Below are 22635 nucleotides of genomic sequence, written 5' to 3' on the forward strand. Positions count from 1 at the left end.
GTTTTACCTGTTAAAAGTCACATATTCTGTGCTGAAGGAATCTATTCATATATCTATATACTACCAAAATGTAAGAAACACAGGATTGATGAGTTCAAACTAATAGGTCTTACCGCTGAAATGGAAATCAAAAGATCGTATCTCATGTTGACAAAAACGAGTCAGCTGTGAATTGATAAAACATTTATTATAATTAATGTTATATTATTTGAACATGAGATTTCCACATTTCTCATTTTATATTTGCCCCCTAGGACGGCGTACATGCAGAACACAAAGCCTGCTAACACGGGAAACTCTTGCAAGGTTATAACATTCAATGTTATCTATTCGTAACAGTTAAAGATCTGCACATCATCTGTTAACATTATGATAATAATCAGGTATCAATATAGCTGCATTTATAACAAAATCAATAATGTAACAAAAGACAAAGAGAGGAGGTTTATTTGTTAACTTATCTAAAAATTAATTTACAGTAACAAATGCTTGTTTTTTCAAACATCTGACAGTTTTAATTCTTAGTAGAAATGTTTGCCCGAGTTCTGAGCCCCAAGAGGGAAACTGTTACCAAAGTAAAATCCACAGTAAACGACAGAGAAGAAGAGGCTTTACTGCACAGACGGATTGTTTTCACATGGACGCCTTCAGTCAGATGTTTCTGCTGTTAAGAGCTGTCTAAATGACAATAACTTACAGTTATTTAAAAAAAAAAAAAAGGCGGCAGTGTAAACGATTTTATTATTTTTCTTACTACCGTGACCTAATGGTTGGGGGGGGTTAGAAAGTATATAAAGTCGCCTAGAATGCAGCCACCGTAAAATAATAAAATGTTTCTGTGTTGCATAAATATTTGATTGGTGGACGTTTCACATTTTATTGGAAGTCAGGAGCCACTATACTGCAGTGAGGCAGTGTGGGAGGATCTTAAATATGGCTTGGGTGTTCAATAATACTTTAACTTTGGTTAATTTCAGTTTATTCTAGGGTTTTGTTCTATGTATGTATGGATCCGTTCTACATTTCTGAAGACATCCTGTCAATAGCGTGCAGATAAATGTGTAAAAATTAAGACCAGAGCACAGATTTTTACCCTGAAGAGATCACAGTAATTACCAGTACAGTAAGTATGAGCACTTGCATAAAGTTAAGCTTTCACCAGATTCATTGTTGAGATGATCTCAAGTAGTTCAACACTTTAACTGAAAGTCAGATCATGCAATAAACAAAATGGTGCATAGTAATTTCAGGAGAACCACAAAGATCATCCGCTGAATGATTAATTAGATACGTACACCGAAGTAGATCACAGTACAGGCAACAGACACCGACCCGTCCCTCCACACGTAACAGTTTCTAACATCTGAGAACTCTTGATTATACCTTATGTCCATCTTGCATGTTCATCCCGCCACATGCTCACTGGCTTTCATAGCATAAACACCGCAAACCTTTATTTATAAAATATAGACAGGAAACATCCAGTCAAAAATACTGCTAGTGCATTAGTAGAGATGACCTTGAAATAAAAAGTTTGAGTCGCCAAGATGGTTGATGCGGAGAACAAAACCTTTTCTAATTCCAGGATTAGAGTCCGAGGACAGACAGTAGGCTTGGTGTGATGTGTGTATCGGAGCAAGTCTTTAGCTCTTTAGCATCACTTTCTCCAAAGCAGCAAGACCATGGTTTCTCAAAGCAAGCAGAGTACCTCCCATTTAGTTTGTGCAGTGATTGTCACCTGTCTTTTGTGTTAGAAGACATTCCAGTTTGCCCCAGGAGGCTCTTCTATGATCCATCCTCCACCAGGAGGCAGGCTAGAGGCAGCTTATCCTCCCCAGGGCTGTGCATGTGGCCTAGCAGATTGCCTGAGGTTGGTTCACATATGTTAAGCCAGTTAAATCATGGTTTAACGAGCACTGCAGCCTTTAGGCCAGCGTAACAGTTCACACCTGACTTTGAAGCCAGTTGCGAGGATCAAGTCTGGCCCTGAGGTTCCTGAGGCTGCGTCGAGCCGGGGAGGGCCTCGAGAACGGAGCTCCCTCGGATGATTCGGGGCTGTGGCTGCCCTCGCTGTTGCTGGAGCTGTTGCTGGAGGTGGAGCTGGAGCAGGACAGCGTGGTCTGTGTGCTGCGCTGTGACCGAGGTGAACGGGAGGAGATGGGGAGTGGGGCGAGCAGCGAGGAGGGAGGAGGCTGGCAGGGGCACTGGAAGGTCCCTCCGCCTCCATACCCCCTCCCTCGGAGGGTGCTGAGCTTAGCATCCAGCGACAGAGTGCGTGGCCTCAGACGGGAGGGGGAGGACGACAAGAGGGAGAAGTTTGAGGAAGGCTCGGGCCAGCCGTGGCGTTGAGAGCAGGGGCTGGTGCTGCAGTGGCTGTCGCTGTCAGAAGTCAGGCTTGCATCTGAGGACAGCAGACCCAACTGCGGGCAGCGGTGAGGGCTCACAGGGCTCCGGGGCAGTCGAGGAGGGGTGCAGGGGCTGTGGCCAGAGAGGCGAGAGGTACAGGGACGGGGGCGGCCAGCGCTTTTGGGGTTGCTCTCGTCAAACACAGACATCCAGGTGGGGGAGGTGCCCAGCTGGCTGCGGAGCTCCAGCTCCTGCATCCTCCGAGCCAGGATGTCTGACACGGTGCTGCTGAGGTCATCGGATGATTCAATAACTGCAGGAGAGAGGTGGCAAAACTCGTCATTATACTGCTGGAGACTGGGCTTGAACTTGTTATTCAAAAGATTATTACCTGACAGATTTGAATAATTTGGATTCAATCTGACATTTGAGTTAAAAAAAAATAAAACAAAACAAAAAACAAATTGTGTTTTTGTACATTTTAATTCTGCTCACTTGTGTATTTGGGCTTTTACAAGATCATGTATCAAAAAGCAAACAATTTCAAGACTGAGCGATCCAAAGAGATCCTGTCCTGTAATGTTTTGCAGAATCTACTTTCTATCAGCCAGAGGAGGCTGATTCTGGATCTGCAGTAAATCCTGAACATTTACCACAACATAACTCATGTGGAGCCCTACTCCTGTTACTTCACCTGTCGTTGTAATAGGACGAGAGCAGAGCACGAATCTCAGCAGACACAGCGTTATCCTGCAGCAGAAGACCCTCACAGGAGGGTGTGGCAAGAGGGGCTGCCAGGAGGGGTTAGGAAAACCGAGAGGGAGGTTGGGGAGAGAGGAAGGGTAGAGTGGATAGGAGGTGTGCAACAGGTGGAGTTCAGTTTTGTGTTTTTGATGGCCATGACAGAAATTTGATAGGGGGGGGGGGGTTGGCGCGTGTTAATGAAGGAAATGAATGTTAAGGCGTGATGAGAGGACAAAAAAAGATTTGTTCAAGGATAAAGATTGATTCGCCCGTTAAAAATTAATAGTGAAAGTTGATGGAAAATGTGCCGTTGATTATGAATAATGTATGAGGATACAAGGAAATAATAAAGGAGGACAAAAGAGACACAGCCAAGGAGTGATGGATTCAAGACACACAAGGAAAATTGAAAAGGACAAAGAGGGACAGAGAAACAAAGGACAGAGAGTGAGTCAGCGTGTCAGAGATAAGACCCGTTCTATCTACAGTTCAGAGAAGTAAAGCAGAGTGTGAGTTTGAGATATCGGAGAGGAAAAAAATTTAATTGTGACAGCATCTCTCATGCACATGGACCCAAGGATATCAAAGCTACACACAGCAGTCACATGCAATGCAGACACGTCTTTCCCTGCCTTCTCTTTCTAGCTCTTCCACTTCTTTCTTCAGATAAATGTGACAAAAGATGTTTTCTGATCGCATATCCACAGTGATGTAGCCAGAGAGAGGTCTTACCCATTTCGTGATAGAGTGAGCCCTGTTTTGGTGTGACAGGAGCCGGTTTCCTCGGTGATGGCAGCTCAATTTTCATTAAGTCATCACAGCACTGCTTCCATTGGCCTGTACGTTGGAGATAAACCATCATTTTCAACGCACCGAGCAGCAGATACAGAACATTAACCAGTCCTTGAAATTGAGTCATTTAGTGTATGTCCTGGCTGTATCACACACACTCCCTCCATACTTACTCATGTCGTAGAAATGTTGCCAAAAAGCCTCCATCCACCGGTGTGTGTCCTCGCGGCTGTCTGTGGTCAGCGTGTGTGTGACCTCCTCGCCTCCGTACTGGTTGCTCACGCAGATATTCTGAACTTTACTCTGAGGGTCTTTCTCTGACGCACGTATCCTGGTCTCCTGAAACACGTCGGCGACAAAGAATACAATCATCTACCACGAAATGACTACAATCAGGGGTGAATGCCAGTACTTCTGAACGAACGAAATCATGTGCAGCAACAAGTGATCATTACTGCAATTGTAATTGTGAGTCCCCGCTGAAAATAAGCCCTTACTAATAAAGCCGCTAATTAGTCCTCTTCCAAACCATTTCCCTTCAGCAATTATCCAACAAAAGGTGCAGACTCCCAATTCCCACCTCCTTGTTCTACTCCAAATGTGTCTAGGGCTGTTTGTGACCACTAGATGGCAGTGTTGCTCCATTCATTCATCCATCCGCACGCTGCGCTACCTCCTCCTTCCTCTTCAAAAGAGCCAGACAACTGACTGACAAAGGATCATGCCGACCTGATCTGACCGACTTGGCTTCAGGTCAGCTGTGAGCTCAGGGTCAGAGGCTACAAGAGGCTGAGTGGAAGGAATGAGAAGCCCCACGGGCATTAACTCTCAGACACAGGAAATAAGATGATGAAGAACCTGACTGGCTGGCTGACTGACTGTTCTTCACTTTGGTGCCTGGAAAAACGGAGGGATCAGAGAGATATGACTTGACTGCTGAATCTCACTGCATTCGATTGTGGCTGGAGAAGATTTACTTTGGAAATCTTTAATGCCTCATATCCAGATATGCCTGCTCTTTCCTAGCCTTGCTCAACATCTGCACTGTTACACCTGTGAGCTGAGCAACCGAACCAGTTTTCTACTCTTGGCTTCTGAGCAGCTCTCCTGGGGGCAACTGAGGGCTAAATGTCTTGTTCAAGGGCAGCGTAATAGTAGTTACTAAGAGAAGAGCATCATTTCTTATTTACTTTTTTTTGGCTCAGTCTCCGAGCTGGCTCGAGATTCGAACTGGCAGCGATCCACAATCCCATTTCCTCAACGCCTGAGGCATTATTGAAAACAACAACTGTATAGGTTCTGTAAGGCTGGATCAACCTTTGGAGACAGTGTTTTACCAAGTTTCTTCATTTTTCCTTTGCTGACCTTGTTGATGGCAATGGTGAATGCTGGCTCAATGTTAGCCTCCACATCTTCCTGCCGGTGGTAGCAGAAAAGGCTTGTTCCTTTCAGTACAGCGTACACCTCCGCCCAACTCTGAGGGTCACCACCTAACTGCTGCGAGGTAGAGAAAGAGATCAGTTAAGTGTGGAAGGAAACACAAAGAGAGATGGCAACATACGAAGGAGAGGAGGGAAGTGGAGGAGGCAAAAAGGACAGAAGTAAACCGTGGCAACAGCAGAACACTATGGAGACCTCGAGAGGAATACTCCATTCATCACTGCTGCACACACCTGCCAACTTACCTTTGCTTTCAAACATCCACTCATCATCTGTTGGGTCATACAGAGAGGCTGAGCTGCAAGGCGGCAACACATACTGCCATAGAGCGGCAGCCAATAAGAGCACTCTTCTGCAGGGAGAGAGAGGCGGACGGGCAAAAATAAACAACATTAATAAATAAAAATATTCCCACGTGGCATTCAATATTCATACACACACACACATGTGCATCCACACACAGAGAAACACACACTTCTTCCTCATGATGTACTGCACCCCCCCTTTAGCACACAAAACAAGGCACAGGGGTGTAAAAGACTGGCAGCTGCAGGGAGTGTCATGAAGTGCTGCAATGAAACTTTACAGCAGGCTGAAGGGCCAATGAATAAAACACTAGGGGCCTGTCTGTCTGAGGTCTGGGCCCTTGTTAGCCCACATCATTACAGCTTTACACAGCGGTCCCCTCACCAGCACAGCCTTTATTACAGTGACCTTGACAATGGCTGTCTGTCAGAGAACATGGGAGGACAAGGAGTAAGGGGGAGGAAGGAGAAGGAGGGGAGAAGACGCACAATACGCTCGGTTTAAGGGAAATTATTAGAATGCAGGGAGGAGAGGCGGGACAGTGATGGGTGAGAGGGGGACAAAAAACAGACAGATGGCTGATTTGGCAGAGAATGGAGAAAGATGGGGAGGAGACAGATTGATGAAGGCTGCCACTCACCGTTGCCTGAGATGGTGAGGTCATGTGTGCGAAAGCTGTCCTGGATGTGTGACAGTGACAGGGTGGTATGAGCTAAGAGGTGGTATTTAGGGCCCCTGTCAGGAGAGAGGAAAGACATTTATTCTGTGTTTAAGCATGCATGGTTATAGTGGAAAATGGTGTCCATAAATATGCCCGTGCTCCCTTAAATATATTATTTCTCTCTAATCTCCCTCTTTTCAGTCTATATCAGTCTATCAATATCTACAGACAATGTTATCTAGCAAATAGGGCTAAACAATATGATTTATCTATTTACTTTATTGTATTATTTTATATTTATTTATATACATATAAAATTTGATAAAATCAGATAATTAAAAAATAAGACATGTGTCAGGAGAGGTCAAGAAGCCATCAGGCTTATACAATGGACCATTCCGTCCTTACAGAAAAAAAAACAACAATAAAGAAACAATAAAAATGTAAAAGATTTTTTTCCGATTAATTGCTCCACCCTACTCGCTAATATTTCAAATTAGACTTACGGCACGGATGGCACTGGCAGCAGAAGAGGAGCTGCCCCTCCGTTGCTAACAGGACTACATGGTCCAGGCTCCATGGCTGCCCGGAGCTTCTTTCCAGCCGATCGCCCCAGCGAGGAGCTCAGTTTGCTGGCTAGTTTCCTCGGCGTGCTCCCCGCTGAGTAGTCGTCCTCTGAGCAGCAACTGTACAGCTCGATGCGCAGCTCAAAACCCGGGCTGGCTTCATTACTGCCAAAGGACAAAAACATTTTCAGTGTCACCTACAGGCTGAATGTGAGGTATTTTTCCTGTGTTTTACAGTTAATATGTGGCCGACAGATGACTTACAACACGATGGTGTTGTCGAAGCAAATATCGGTGAGTGTCCGGTCCACTATCACCATGTCTGTGTCAAAGATCTCTCCTCCCAGCTGCAGCAGGCAGAACACTGCACACCGGTGAAGCTCTACAAAAGAACAAGGTGAAAAGTCAGAAGGAAAGAATAAAAGAACAACAGCTTTCATTCAGTTGCATCACTTGGAAAATCATTTTCAGCTCAAAAACAGCCTCATCTGCAACCAACAAGACGATACATAACTGTTTGAACAAAGTGTTGAGGCCAGAGGCGAGGGAACGCCCGTGACCCGAGTAGTTAATGTTAAAGAGATCAGCACCTCTATCCGGCTGATAAGCACTTCTACTGTTGTTAGTTTCAGTTCAGTAAACTCGATGGCCAGCTGTGCTAAAAAATCCTAAGAAGCATTGTTTGCAGTGTTGTGGTTGAAACTGAAGCATAATGGTCTTTAATGTTGCATTGCGAAAACTACAAACATCTCAGGGAATACACATGCATCGCGAAGAAGCCCTTAATACCCTTTTTGGGCATGCTTTGTTATGATCAGTTATCAATTAGAACAGTGAGAAATGCAAGAAACAGTACCTTGGGTATCATTGTTGTAATATTAATAGTGAGGCTCCTGATGGTATCTTTCTTTAATTGTAAGGTTTTCTCCTTCTCATTAAAACTCAAGGTTACAGCTGAAACAAGGCCGAGGAGAGGTGGTCTGCTCCCACTTATGTGCTTCGGCACATTGACACTTCACATTCACGTTACTCCAAGTCTGAGCTCGACACCCAAACAAATAAAATATGATTGGACACGCGAGAGAGGAACATGCTTTACTCCTCCTCACCTCCCGGGCTCAGTTTATGTCTCGGTGTGCTTAATGACCTTGACTAACAGCCTCATTAAGCTTCGTTAAGAGTCGACTACCTGTCTCTTGAGTTCATTTACATGCACAGGTCATGCAGATTAATTCCGTTCAAGTTGCCAGGGGAGAAAATGAGAACGGAGACTGGTATAATGACTGCATGCGGGGCTAACCCACATTGACTCTATTAACAGGAGGTGGGATGGCAAACAGTCAATATGAAGATTAGCACTGTTATATTTTCAGCGCGACAATGAATTCTGAAATGCCACGAAAACACTTAAATACGACCTGGTTCACAGGTCTATTCAACAGGACAGAAGACTCGGAGAGTTCCTTAAATGCACATTTGTTTTTCATATTCTCTACCCTGCTAATAATGACCCAGTTCAGTTCAGCGCCTGTGTGCTGCTGCCTCTCAGAGCCAAGAGGCAAAGCCAGCAGGACTGAACAGTGGCTCAGGTTGTGCTGCCAGGAGTTTCTCACGTCTAAAGAAATCAGTTCCTGTTAAATACAGAGAACTCTATTAAAGCTGCAACAGACTGCACTGATCAGCTCCTGGACCTGTGCGATGGACCCTGCATATCATAGAGAATATGTCATACTGTATGGTCGGTCTGCACAGTTGCATGGGTCAGCATATCTTTAATATATGAAAGTAAAAGTTCACATCAGCGTTTCACCCTCAAGTCTATGATAAAAGGTGATTTTTGTTCTTTAGGCATGAGGAATCCCACATTCACACCTAAAGTGCTGTTCGCACTTGGTATCAACATGTGTCCTGAGTGATCTGGTCACAAGTGGACAGCTCTAAGTACAGGCGTGAACATGCATTTGAGATCAGATCACTCAGACCACATCCTGGAGTGGTCCACATTCTTCTAACCATTAAACTCCTAATGGCTACATCCCCAGACTTCCTTTACAAACTGCGATATTTTCAGAGTTGTTGAGTGAGAAGAAACTTAAACTTTGCAAAACAGCTATAAAAAATTCAAAGTCATTGACCTCCTTTTGTACATTACGCATGCAATACATTAAGCTTTTACTTTTCTTGTAAAAGTGTCAGTTTGCCAAACTTTCTCAAGAAATCACTCAATTTTGTCAGGAGAAACTTTTTAAACTTTGTGGAATGCAGTCTACAACAAATTCTTTACTATTCAGGCCTTCTTGTCAATTCAGCAAATGTCACTCGTTACAATATTTCTTGTGTGATTTGTGTAAAAAATGAAGAATATATCCATTTGTTCCATTGATGTTTGTGTTTATCTGCATAAAGAGCAGGGAGGTGAGATCCCATCACAAGTGGTTACTCAAGTAGCAGTCGTTAATACCAGGTCTGAATTCCTTATTTGAATCATCTCTTGAAGGCGCATACCATCCCCATCAGAAGCAAATCATTAATAAATCCTCCAGGCATAAATCATTAATAACCCATCAATGAGACATCACACAGAGGTGGCTCCTCACCTCCTTTGTTCTTGAAGTACTCGGTGTCTTTCCACATGAGAGGGATCCGAAGATCTGTAACGACAACAGGCAGGGGATTAGAGCACAAAAATGTTAATCGCCCTTACTGTCAAACTAACGAGTGTGTATCTGTATGTGCGCCTCCTTCCCCGCGCTGCTTTCAGTCGAGGTATTCACGGCTAATTACTGACTGTATGTGTGTCTGTGTGAGTGTGAGTAGCATGCTCTCCAGCTGGGTACCAGACATGTAGCAGTGCCCCCGTGAACCTCCACCCACTAACACACACACACACGCTCCCAGTCTCACATCTCATTAATATTTATTTTTTTACCTCCTCATTATGTTCTGAAAACAAACAAAATGACAACAGCTAGAAAAAAAAAAAAAAACCCTTTCACCCTTGTTGTGAATTATCTCTCTGCTGTGCGTCGGCGATACAAACAGAGTCGCTCCATTATCATAAATACGACTGCCTCTCTCATAACACAATGGGGCAGCGTCTGTAAGTCACCATGTGAGAATGACACATCCTCTAATAGAGAGAGAGGAAGCTGGATCTCAGCCCCTGCAGTAAATAATGACACTAAAATGGGTCAAATTTCTTGAGTAACACACACATCCAGACATTTCAAGAAGGGCTGACTTGCCTGAGATGGCCACTTTTCCTTTGCACGGGAGTCTGTCGTCCATCGGCCCCGCGTCCGACGACCTCCGCGTGACCTTCTGCATGACCTGAGCCTCCTTCATCCTCTGCAGCTCCGACATGTACGCCATGATGCGAGTGCTACAGGTCTGCAAGCTCTTCGCCGCCTCCAGCGCCTGGTCTTTCTGGGAGCAGGCGGCCAGCAGCTTACAGGCCCCGTCGCGCATCCGGATCTCATGGTCAATCTTCTTCTGGATGTCGCTGTCCTGCGAGGACAAAAAGAGAGAGCACAGATAATGACACATTTGAAAGAAGAAATTATTAGGGAAGTGCAGTGAGAGAGGCTAATAAAAGGCACGACTTCTCTAAGAGATAAAGATGCAAAAAAGGGCATTTGGGGTGAAATGAAGGAAAGAAGATTAAAGGAGACAAGAAGAGAATAAAAGTCTGCAGTAATTTTAAAGATCTCTCGGATACATCAGCGAGGTGTGTCTGAAAGCACTCAGGAGTCTTTGTTCAGTGGTGCGCGTGTGTGTGTGTGTGACAGAGCAATGCAACGCACAATATTCAAACATATGGCCTCTTGCCCTCCTACCAACGAGCCCGCCACCCCGCTGAGCAGACACGAAGATGCTGAATCATTTAGCGCAAACTTATTCGCTACACACACACACACAGAGGGAGCAGCACGTCTCAAGTGAGAGAATAAAGAATGAAGCTGTCAAACACCGAATGCTTGCAGTCCAAATGAGAGACCCCAGACACAGAGAATGTACACACTGTAAGATTTTAAACCACTGCGCTTCTCCTCAGGGGAGAAATAAAATATTATTAAATTAAATCTGACCTGGCTTTTCTGGGGCGTGAAAGCCATCCCGCCTCAGGCTGCCTGTGATTAGCAAGACTCTGTACACTTATGCAGTATGAGTACGCGCGCACACACTCAACAGACCGAAAGACACGCAGACAGCACAGGTCCCTCAGTCTTTAACAGTCTGGCTGTGCCTCTGCTGATGCTGTCCAGAGTTAAACAAATCTCTAAGCCCCTCCTGACTCTGTCAGCACCGCGAGAGGGATGAGAGAGCACAAAGGGATCCTGGAATCAAACAAAGATGCAGCAAAAGGAGCGCCGGGTTGACCTTGACTGTTAGTGCCGGTGCTCTTTGTGAATCATGCATTTGCACATCAATACCTATAACCAAAAGAAAATCCATCAGGAAGGTCAGCTTTCAAGAACTGGTTCAACGAAATAGGCAAACATTAAGTTTACTTTGTGTTTTTTAATATCGTGAACAAATGGCGTGCAACATCTGCCCGACTGCAGGAGTGTGTATATGCTAATGTGCGTGTGCTCACCCTCTTCAGCATCATTAACAAGCACACTCTCCCCACAAATAATCTCTAATGCTCCCTTTGCCCTTCCTTTCCTGCCTGATAAATGCACCTTCCTCTCCTCTACTCCAATATTTCTCATTTATCTTCTCCCTCTCTCTGCCCGATTCTTATGAATTTTTTATTCTTTTGATTTAAGCTTTTATACTTTCGCTGCTCATTTTCTTCCGCCTGCTCTCACACACCCCATCCGTTCCACTCTGCTGTCCTCAATCGGCTTTTCTTTCTTCTCCTCCCGCAACCCTTTGCTCCTTTCTACCTGCCCCTGTGTTAGCACGGGCCTTGACTTTGTTCAACAGAGGCTGGAGGGAGAGGAGTGAATGCAGTTTGGACATGAAATCCCACGTTTGGGCACAGAGCCTCGCTTGGATGTAGTGCACTTCAAAATGAGGTTTCTGATTAACCTCTGTGTCGGAAAAACTAACTTGCTGCTTGGGATTTATAACCAAAATTGCTCTGCGTGGCGGTGAAAGCCACACAAACAGCTCTAAATCACACACAAGAACCAACTACTCTGCCTCTAAACCAAACCACCAAAACATTAAAAGACTGTTAGTAATAGTCTGACATGCATTTAAAGAGATTGAGGTGATTACTGGGGGATTTCCCCTCTGAAACACTGCCAGAGTGAAGAGTAATCAGACAAAATCAGAGCATGAATCAACATGTTTATACTGATGAAGATGATGATCAGTCTAGGGTCACGTCTAACACAATGTAGCTGCACAAATAAGCCTGTCATTAAATAAACACTTTCAGCAATTATAGTACTCAAGACTGTGAAAAAAAGGAGACCAAATTACAGAAACAATATAAACACAGATATCAGTTGACTACTGGATGTCTGTGAGTTACAAGTGTTTGTTTATGAGATTTGGGCTGATCGATCCGGTTGGTTTCCTTTATCCAAGTGTGTGTTTTTGGAGGGAGGAGAAGAACTGAGAAAGGGAGAGGAGGGAAATGCACATCCAAGCCTGCGTTTGTGTGTTTGATATCTATGCAGTCAATACTTGAGTGATACTTTAAGAGAGAGCTTTCATAAGAGAGCAAGAGAGAAATGTATGTGGATTTCCTAGATCATCAATGCTACAAAAATCAGACCAAGGTTTGAGACTCTGGTGTTCAGACAACAAGCATGAACAATGGTCTGCTATTTGTAGAATCCACATCTTAAATACAAAAGTGCTGCTGACAGGAAAGACAGACAGGCTTGGATATCTGTGTTTTTTGTGCCCAGTTGCCGATATAATAAATTAGTTCAAAAATGCAATACTTAGACAGAAGAAGCATGCTGCATCAGAGTCAGCCGTCAACACTCTGTGGTCTCACTCAATGTCCCGCCCACAACACTATCTGATTAGTTAAACGTCACAAGTAATAGCCTATCAACACTGAATAATCTGAATCTGCAAAGTAATTAGTAACTGAAATAATCAAATAAATGTAGAGGAGTGGAAGAAGCTGAACATTTCAAAACTCAAGTACCTCTAAATAACTCTAAAGGGCTGGTCGATATGGCCAATAGTTTAAAAAAGCACTTTATAAATGTTTGGTTTTGGCAACATAAACAAATATCATGATACTTTTGACCAAATAAATGGATATCAATATAGCGATAAAAGTGTAGGAACGATTTCTGATCAATAATCATCAGTAATGTGGATTTAATTAATGACAAAGTGCAATAAGAGAAGTATTAGAACAAGTAGAACAGTGGGGTAAGTTCAGAAAATGACATCACTGTATTGTAAAGCAGCCTTTAAAACCAGGGAAACACAACACTTATAACATGACATAACAATATCCAGTTCTAAGAGGATATATAGTCTCATATAATGATAATTATATAATATTGATATATTGCCTTGCCGTAATTTAAGTACGACCCTTCGGACTCGGCATGGGATGATTTGAAAATTTCATGTCACGATTATGGCAATTCAAAACAAATCAGGGAATCAATACAGGACTATGCTTTATCGAACTAGTCAAGTCACCATGTTAATATACGCATGATTATCCCAATGTACAATTACCCAAATAATGGAAAATCTAGATTATTTTATCAGTATAAAACCATTACATGTAAGCGATAAACATGAGCGAAGACGGACAAGAAAATAAATTTGTTCTGAGGATAAAGAGAGGAAAGAGAGGAACAAGAGAAAGCCCAGCTGAGGCTCTGTCCAAACGTCCTTGTCAATGGTGGCACCACAAACCATGCACCACTGAGCCGGAGGCTAGCCAGCCAGCTTTGAAGGAATGCACACACACATATAGTGCACACACACATACACTGAGTAAAGGAGCTGTCACCACAGTCCAGTTCCATGCAGCGGGTGTTAAGAGTGACCCGCTGAGGAGGTCCTGTATTTATAGCAGCTAAATTAACAGGCTTCTCCTTCTGGGGATCTCAGAATAGAAGACAAGCAGCCTAGATCGAAGTCTAATCCACGTGTCTGGCTGTATGTCGGGCCAAGAGAGCACAGCTCACTGAAACAAACACTCAGAAGTACGAGACAAACACACCAAACAACACAGGCTTACCCGCAATCCTACAACAAGCAGGACAAACGTCTAGAGACGATGATTTTAATTTTAGAATCTTTTGCAAATCCTCACAAACACTTTGTCACAGTGATTCCCTCACACAGTGTCTTTCAAGTGGCAGGTGTTGCACCAGTGTGCGACGTGGACAGCAGCCAGGTAGAGGGTGAAGCGAGGGTGGATGGACAGCGGGGATGCAGCGACACAGAGGGGGAGGTAAAGCTGTCAATGAAAACAAGAGGGGACACGAGGAAAAGTACAGAGAGCAGGTAGAGCGAGACGAAAGGAGGAGATATGGGTTGACAGGGCGAAAGGTCGAGTGGAGAGGCGAAAGAGATAAGAAAGCGAACAGCAAGTGGGAGGAAAGAGAGAAAAAGAAAGCACTGAATGTGAAGAGACAAGCAGGGTGAAGGGGATGAGGAGGGAGGACGACAAGCGAGGGGGAGTTCGATCGAGGTGCTGGACTGGCAGGAGGAGACGAGAACAACACAGAAAGAGGCAGGAGGTTGGAAAGGGGAAATGAAGAGACGACAGAGAAAGAGGTGGTGGGTTCTAGAGTGTACGAGCAAACCTGCCGCCAAGGTAGTGAAGCATAAAGCTCGGTAAATGAGCAGGCGTGAAAAAATAATTGGGAGAGATAGTGTCTTTGTCTGAGGGGGAAAAAAGGCATGCGTGTCTTTTCAAAACGTGACAGTTGCACTAATGGCTGACACAGAAAACTTCATAATTACCTGTCAGCAATTAACTTTGAAGGAGAGGTATGACAGAATTTATCGACTGAATACTTTGGCAGGTTTTTGTGCTTAATCATAAAGATGGCAGAGCAGGTTGGCCATTAATTGCAGGCCTGGTGATTAACTCCCTGTCTACATATTGATGCTTCCTTGAGTGTGTGAGAAAAGAAGGATACAAAAAAACCTGTGTAAAATGAAAAATATAAATGCATCTAAAGCTTACATGTTTTTAGAATGAACACAGCAATGTTAAACAGCATTTGCTTGAAACAACAATGTATGTCAAAGTATCCCTGTATGACGCGCACAGTATATGCATAATGCATAAAGCCGATGTAACCTTTCAGCAGGTAATTTGACGCCTCAGTAGATAACAGATGGTCACTTCCTCTGTCACCTCTCTGTCCCCGTCTGACTGTGTGTGTTGATCCTCACTTGTGTGTCTCTGGGTGTGATCTCGGGGACACTAACACACACACCTACACAAACACACGCATGCTGGTCGGGGATTTGACGCCGCTGCAGATGGTGTGTAATGGTTTGTTTACGATGTGTTGTTCTGCATGAGTAGGCTTTCCTGTTCAGAATACTGACCCCCTGACCTCTGACCTCTATCCCCGAGCAGACCAGATGATTGCAGTCTCAGCATGGGGCTATAGTCCCCAGGGTTAGGTTTAACATACAAATGGGTTTTTAAAATGTCAAGAAACAACAAAGTTGTCTTTGTCCAGCAGAACCACACACATTTAAAACACTTCAGAATGAAAGTCACAGAGGGGAGGAGGAGAAAGAGTTGCTATAAATTGTGTTTAAATTTCTAAGCAAAATGACTCACATTCATTCAGGTCTGTTGTTCAGTCCATCACTTTGGTTCCTGACTAAATGATCTCAACAAGTATTGGATGGACTGCCATGAGGTTTGCTACAGAGACATTAATGTTCCCTCTCAAGATGACTTATAATCACTGATGAATTTTTAATCATTTCTGAATAGTTTCAGCCCAATTAGTGTAGGTCAGTAAGTTGAAGTAATTTTTTTTAAGCATTTACAAACTAAAAGACAAAAAGAAATTACCAGCTATTTATTAACTGCTTGTTGGAAAACCCTGAATAATATTATCAAATAATGTTGTGGTAAATTTCAATGAATTTGAAGGTAAATATTGTGGTAATTTGGGGATAACTTTTAAGAAATGTCATATATGTTGCTGTATTTACCACCTACTTACCATGAAATATCCTCAATGATGGCATTAGAAAAGTCTTTTCTAATGCCCTCATCGAGTCAAATTTGTAACTTTAATGCCAATTAGCAAATGTTAGCATGCTAACACACTAAACCAAGATGGTGAACATAGTAAATACCATACCTGCTAAACATCAGCATGTTAGCGCTGGAATTATGAGCATGTTGGCATGCTGATTGCTTTTAGTACGAAACTCTGCTGTTTGGGCCACAGTAGGGCCTCAGACAGCACATCATGGCTGTAGAGTCAAAGTCTTGTTAGAATAAACCAATTCTTAGGTTTTACTGCAGCACCAGCACGTGCACAATAATAAGCTGCACATCTAAAACACTTGCACAACAGACAAGTAGAGAATCTCCTGTTTGTCTTCATATATAAAGGAGGTCAGAGGTGATGGAAAGGATTGCTGGAATTGTTAAAGCCTGGGTTCTCTAACCACTATAAAACCTTGCCACCTATTCTTCATTGTTGACTCTGAATTTTTCTCTTTGTGAACAGACAAGATGCCACAGCAGTCAAAACAAAAGCTGTTTGGACAGACAGAGTGAAAAGAGGCAGACAGAGTGAGAGGACAACAGTGGAGACTAAAAACAGCAGGACCAAAACAAAGACGCACACAGACGAAAAGGCAAAAGTGTCGATTACTCATTCACACACAAAAACAAGCACACACAGTCAAATCCTGCACAATCTGTAATTCTTAACCGTCACAGACGTGAACACTGACACAAATGCGTCATGTCTCTGTTTCACATACACAAACATAACCAAGAATCGCAGATCCCTGACCACTCCCATAAATCGGGACTGCACTGACCGAACTGCTGGCTTTCAATTAGCCAGCCACAAGTATGTGCCTCGCCTTCCTCTCCACCCTCTTCCGCTACTTTCCCTCATGCTCACCCTCTTCCTCTCCCACACCCCGAGCAGTTAAGGCTGGAGGGAGCGGTTAAGAGTGCAAGAAAGAGTAAGAGATAAATGAAGAGAGAGAGGAAAAAATCAATGGCAAATTACCAGAGAGAGGGTTGGAAAACGAGAGAAAATGAAAAGTGAGAACGAAGACGAGTAGAGTGGAGAAAGAGCTGGAAGGATGACACAGAAAGGATAATGGATAGAATACACATGAATGGATGAAATGGTGTGGTGAGTGAATTGCTGACGTCTCGGGGAGGAAATCGAATTAGCAGAATGGCAGTAACACACAACACATGTCAATATACTGAGACACAGCAAAGCACACATTAAGTGCAGTAAGTGCTAACATGAACAAAGATTTACGAACACATAGCCTGAAGTCAGATTAGGAGAGAACAGAAAACAGACAAACCAAACCCAAAACACTCAAAAACAATGGTCCCATTCACCAAACAACATCCCTACAGAGTCACAGACTCCAGCTGCTGCTGGGAAGCCGGGGCACAACAACAGTGAAGGAACTGGTTGGGTACTGGTCATGAAAGACGGAGAGGAGGAGGGAGGGAAACAGTAACTGGGTGGAGGGTTTGCATTTGCCTTTCTGACAGTGAAGCTGGCTACAAAGCAGTCTCAGTCTGTTCAGTGCCAGGACACACTTAACACACACACACACACACTCCAGGGGCCCTCTCATATGGCCAAATACGTCTGTGTACCCCGGCCTAGGTGCCAACATGCTGATGTCATTATTGAGGTGATTGCTATAGAGTTTCAACAGCAGACCAACTGGCCCTTATAGCTGGAACACTGTAAACCCCCACCCCCTCCCCTCCCGATAGCTTATGCATTCAATTATTCGCTGACAATAGAGACTGTTTCAGCTCTGGCTTGCATGGAAAAGTATGTGTGTATCTTCGAGTGCTTGCCCACATGTGCTGGTGTGTGCGAGCATGTGTCCAAATGACTTTGCAGCCAGCTGTTCTCGCACAAAAGCAGTGTTTCAATGCAGCTGGGCCCCAGAACACCATGGGTGGAGTCAGAACAGAAAGTGCTAAAGAGAGGAATAGCATGCATCCATGATTGTGAGGGCTGGGCGATGCGGCCTTGAAGTAGTGAAGCAATATTTCCAGGCTATATCAGGATACACAATATATATATTGATATTTTCGAGTGAATGCAGTTTCTGTCAGTCCAGGTCTGCGTATTAATTGCTTGTATTTGCGTTTTGTACCCTCTCCAGGGAGAAGTGTGTCATGCTTTACAGCACTATGTCACACAATACCAACTTTGTCAGTGAAGTTGGATCATATTTTCCCCCTGATGTTGCTGCTCTGTCTCGACTCTCTGTAAAAAGACAGAATTTCCCAACGGACGGATAGCTTTACTTGCTGCTAAAGTAACGGCTACCTGCTGCTAACTGAAGCATCTATTAGCTAGTTAGCTCATCTGATATTACATCTGATAATATTGTAACATATTCACGCAATGCCAGTTCCTACATAATGTCACTTTAAATCTGGCAAATGAAGTAGAACAAGTAGATCAGTCAGGTAAGTTCAGAAAATGACATCATTTACTTCTTGATAATAAAAACTTCACTCTCTGGGATTTTTTACTTTCAAGGCCTTTTACATGCACAAGAACCTATTCAAACACTGAGGGATGGAAAACAATGAAAAAGCACAATATGTCTCGTTTAAATCCAGGAAAAGACAGCACTCATGCCATATCAAGATATAACGATAGCAAAAATCGAAATATATACAACATATAGTCTCATATCACGATAACAATATAATACCTATACACTGCCCGGCCGTAGTGAGTGCAAATCATGTTTTATGTGCATGCTGGAGGTGATGGAATATGCCTCTGTATGCAGAGTGCATGCAAGTGAATCGGTGCATATTTGTTGTGTGCACTTTGTGCTTGCAAGTGCATTTGTTTTTTTGGCTGCTCGCCCTTAAGGAGAGCAACAGTGGAGTGAATTTCAAGCTATAAAACAAATTGTTTAGAGCTACGACAAGAGAGCACAGGGAGCTTAGAGTCTGCCAAGCAGTGATCACTTCAGCAATTTATAGGCACACTAAAGCTTGATGGCTCTTACACGGCTGTGCACACTCAGCCTAATACACCGGGTCTGCATTATCATACAGTAGCATAGCGGGATCTGGGAGAGGCAGCAGGCAAACTGCAGAATCATTTGAAGAAAACATATAGGAAGTGTGAGAGCACCTGTGTGTGTGGTCTCTCAGTGTATATCTAACAGGCCTGGAGAGTATAGATTTGTGAAAGGGAGGCTCATAAATAACTGCGGGCTGTGGAAAAAAAAGGTATACATTCAACCAACCTGCAGGGTTGTTATTATGAGCAGAAACAGCAGCCGAAAAACACTAATAAGCAGAGCCCCCTCCTGTTCTTATTCCATCTCACCTCTAAGAGGACCAGGGGGAACGAACTGGACTGCGTTCAAAACACAAAATAATGCTCAAAGATAATAAGCCAGATTGTAAATCCTCTCAAGAACAACAAAAGCTCTTCAAGGATCTAAACAGACCGTAAAAGGCTGAAAAAAGCAGCGAGAAATTTGCAAGAAATTTGATGCTGATAATTGTGTCCGTGAGCATTTCTGGCATTGTTTTGTGTGTTTCACAGCTCTAAAGTGAAGAATCCACAGCTCCGGATGAGAAAAGGAGACAGAGACTTGTCGCCAAACAGCTTCCTTTTCTCCAAGCAAACAGTAATGGAGAAACCCTAATGAGAGTAGTTGGCACACTGGACCGTCTGGGGGCTGCTGGAGGCAATTAATGAATTAAGAAACACACACACACAGCAATATTGTAACCTCATCAGTGAACTTACTGGCAGAGGCAATGCTGGCCTAGAACTACAGACTATTATACAAGTTGATACTGTCATTAACTGATTAGACATGTAAGCGAGAAAGAAGAGAGGAGGGTTTTAGAACAGGAACGAGTATGAAGCAGGTCTTTGATCAAAGACTGCTCTGATCTCTCTTAGTCAGAACACCTTGCGAGGTCATCCCTAAGCAGGGAGCCGGAGTAAAGGAGCTTTAATCACATTAAAAGATACATATGAGGCAAAACCGGACTGATGGGACATCGTAATCCACTGTGTGCTGGAAATTTTCACATGTCGTTACAGCCTGTTCTTTCTCTTCCTGTTGAGGGAGGTGTTAGTCTGTGAAGGGAAGTTGGCTGTGTCACTTATCGCTTACGCTGATATGCCTGTGAGGGGAGGGGCGGAGTGTGCAGCACAACTCTTTCTAGTGAACAACAAAAAAAATAAATAATTTGATTCTTCCAAGATCCTCAGCGTGTGTGCGCAAATGTCATGGTGACTGACAGCTGTCAGTATGATGTGTTTCCTTACACCTCGGGTAAACAAGGAGGAGGAGGAGGACACAACGACGAGCCTCGGACTTATTCTCCTGACATGTGTCCAGGCTGGCATGCTGAAATGTTTAGGTCTTGTTCACATCTTTGCCTGTGACTGGCTCACAGTGTCACATAACTGGTTGTGTATTTGACAGGGTAAATGAGCAATATCTAAACCCTTAAATAAGAGTATAGAGGACACAAAACGCTTGTGACAAATTATTGTTTTCCTCTTACAATGGAACCCTTCAATTAGGACAACAGATGTATGAGAAGGATCAAAGATGGGCTGTATTTCTCTGAAACGTATTTAAAATAAGTATTTAATTACTCAGCCCAGCCACCAGGATAACATTCTGGATTTGTGAAAACCACTGATGTGTACCTACGCTTCATAGGCTCATCATATTGACATTTCCACAGCAGCGTGTGATATCACGTTCAAATTACATGTCAAGACTTGACTTTTATATCACGAGGTGGAGGGGACAGATGACCAGCCACATAAGTTTGAGCCTGCATTTCAACATTTGTAAGCGTGACACCAATGGATATTTTTAAGGAGACCTTTGGAGAACTTCCAGCCGTGATCAGTCTGTCTCGTCTTCTACTTTGTACTGTATCATATTCTGTGTCTTTTGCACTTATTCAGTGTGTTGCTTGTACATTTGGAGATCTTAGAAGTGTACTGACTCCATTGCACTTAAATGTATTGCTATTAAAAAAACGGTATCTGCTAAAAGCCCAGATGTCACCTGAAAGAACTAATGCATCGGCGTGCCCTTACTGTTCAGTTCCCCCCCAGTTGCATTTCAGTTGGCCGTTCACTCAGTCAGTCTATGGTCACTTTGACCTTACACAAACCACCCAGCCACACAGCGTCCCACCTCGGAGACATCCTGAGAGGCCTCATCTTTCCAATAAAACACTGGCTTAAAAACTGGCTCAGTGTGCGGCCACTATAGCGCCGACCCAATACTGGGTGAACTTGACCCCGTATTCACAGGATGATTTGAACCAGTGTTGGTGTTATTTTTACATTACTGTTGGGTCACTGGATCAAAACAACCCATCTGTTGGCTGTTGTTTTTATAACTTGTATCCTTGTGTCGGTGTTCTATTGATCTCAGTCAATTTTTCCCCAGTGTTTTTTAGTGAGTGTAGAAAAATGACCAGTCGAGGAACTGCTGAAGGGTCAAACGGTGGGAGTGAGTCGAGGACAAGAGGTCACAGTGCCACAGTTTACCGCAGGAGAGTGGCATCCCTGCTGAGTTCTCTACTTTTAAGCTTCTTTTCATCCTCAGTGGGGTGAGGGTTGACCGGTTATCTCACCACCACAAACCCATTCTAACACTTGCTGTGTGACTCACTGTACCACATTTGTAAAGCTCTCATTAGTTGACTTTTGCATATAAGCGCACCCAAACCCCCCACCCAGCTGATGAACAGTTGCAACAGCCTGACACAATTTCAGCGATGCGCACACAATGCTCGACTCAGTAATCCCAGGCTTTCCTCCACGTCTGAATCAGGATGAGGAAATCGGGGCTAATTAGCTCAGCCGGCCTAACTAGCATTTAAGCCTGCCAAACTCTCCTCCCTGTTGTCTTTTACCTCTGCTCTCTTTGCTGTGCGGCAGACGCACATTGAGAGGTGCAGATAAGTGCAGAGCATGTGGGGTTAAGACCATATTAATGTGGATAAATCTGGAAATGCATTATTCCTTTCAGTGTAAGCCTTCCTTTCACATTCAAATGCGCTCTTTAAACTCACGTCTTGCAGAGTAGCACGGTCAAAACAGAGCTTTCATAAAATCCTAACATACAATCTTACATATCCATCCCCTCTGCTAACCATATGGTTTTGTTGTTTGCCAGCTGCCAATAAACTTGAGGCGAGGAGGAAGAAGAGATTTAAGATTTATGTTTGCTTTTCTTGCCTTGGCATTTAAGTTTGGGCCCTTTAAAAACATTTTATACCAAAAAATGTTAGCCTGAATGTGAAACTCATTATATGTCCCATATGGATGTTGCAGCTTATTTATTTAAACTGAATAAAAGCGTCAATTTTGCAGTGATAGCTTGTCGTGCCAATAGTTTTTTGACTGGCAGCGAGGTATTTATACCCTGTAAGCACACAGATGGTCCCCACTCTATATTTATACTGTGTGTCCACCATTCTCTCTGCTTATCTTCTCTCCTCTCCCCTGGAATGGTCCACAATTCAATTACGCTTACAACAACTTGGGCATTATAGCGGTTAAAGTAATCAGAAATGTTGTCTTTTGTCTTAACCAATACTGGGAT

At 43.7% G+C, this 22635-nt stretch overlaps 1 protein-coding gene across 3 annotated transcripts in view; it reads right to left on the minus strand.

The window, feature by feature from the left end:
* Positions 1–168: 168 nt before the first annotated feature.
* rtkna (rhotekin a) overlaps positions 169–22635 on the minus strand; it is a 70574-nt gene continuing 48107 nt past the window's right edge. For all 3 annotated transcript variants that reach the window (XM_084360783.1, XM_084360784.1, XM_084360785.1), the window contains exons 2-11: positions 10101–10362; positions 9453–9506; positions 7120–7237; positions 6796–7020; positions 6269–6363; positions 5568–5674; positions 5248–5379; positions 4056–4221; positions 3823–3927; positions 169–2659 (exon numbers count right to left, since the gene is read on the minus strand). In XM_084360783.1, coding sequence (XP_084216909.1) covers positions 1944–2659; positions 3823–3927; positions 4056–4221; positions 5248–5379; positions 5568–5674; positions 6269–6363; positions 6796–7020; positions 7120–7237; positions 9453–9506; positions 10101–10362 — 1980 coding nt within the window. In that variant the 3' untranslated portion in view covers positions 169–1943. The remainder of the gene's footprint in view (positions 2660–3822; positions 3928–4055; positions 4222–5247; positions 5380–5567; positions 5675–6268; positions 6364–6795; positions 7021–7119; positions 7238–9452; positions 9507–10100; positions 10363–22635) is intronic.

Source organism: Pagrus pagrus (genome assembly GCF_965226575.1).
Source record: "Pagrus pagrus genome assembly, chromosome: 8".
Classification (NCBI taxonomy): domain Eukaryota; kingdom Metazoa; phylum Chordata; class Actinopteri; order Spariformes; family Sparidae; genus Pagrus; species Pagrus pagrus.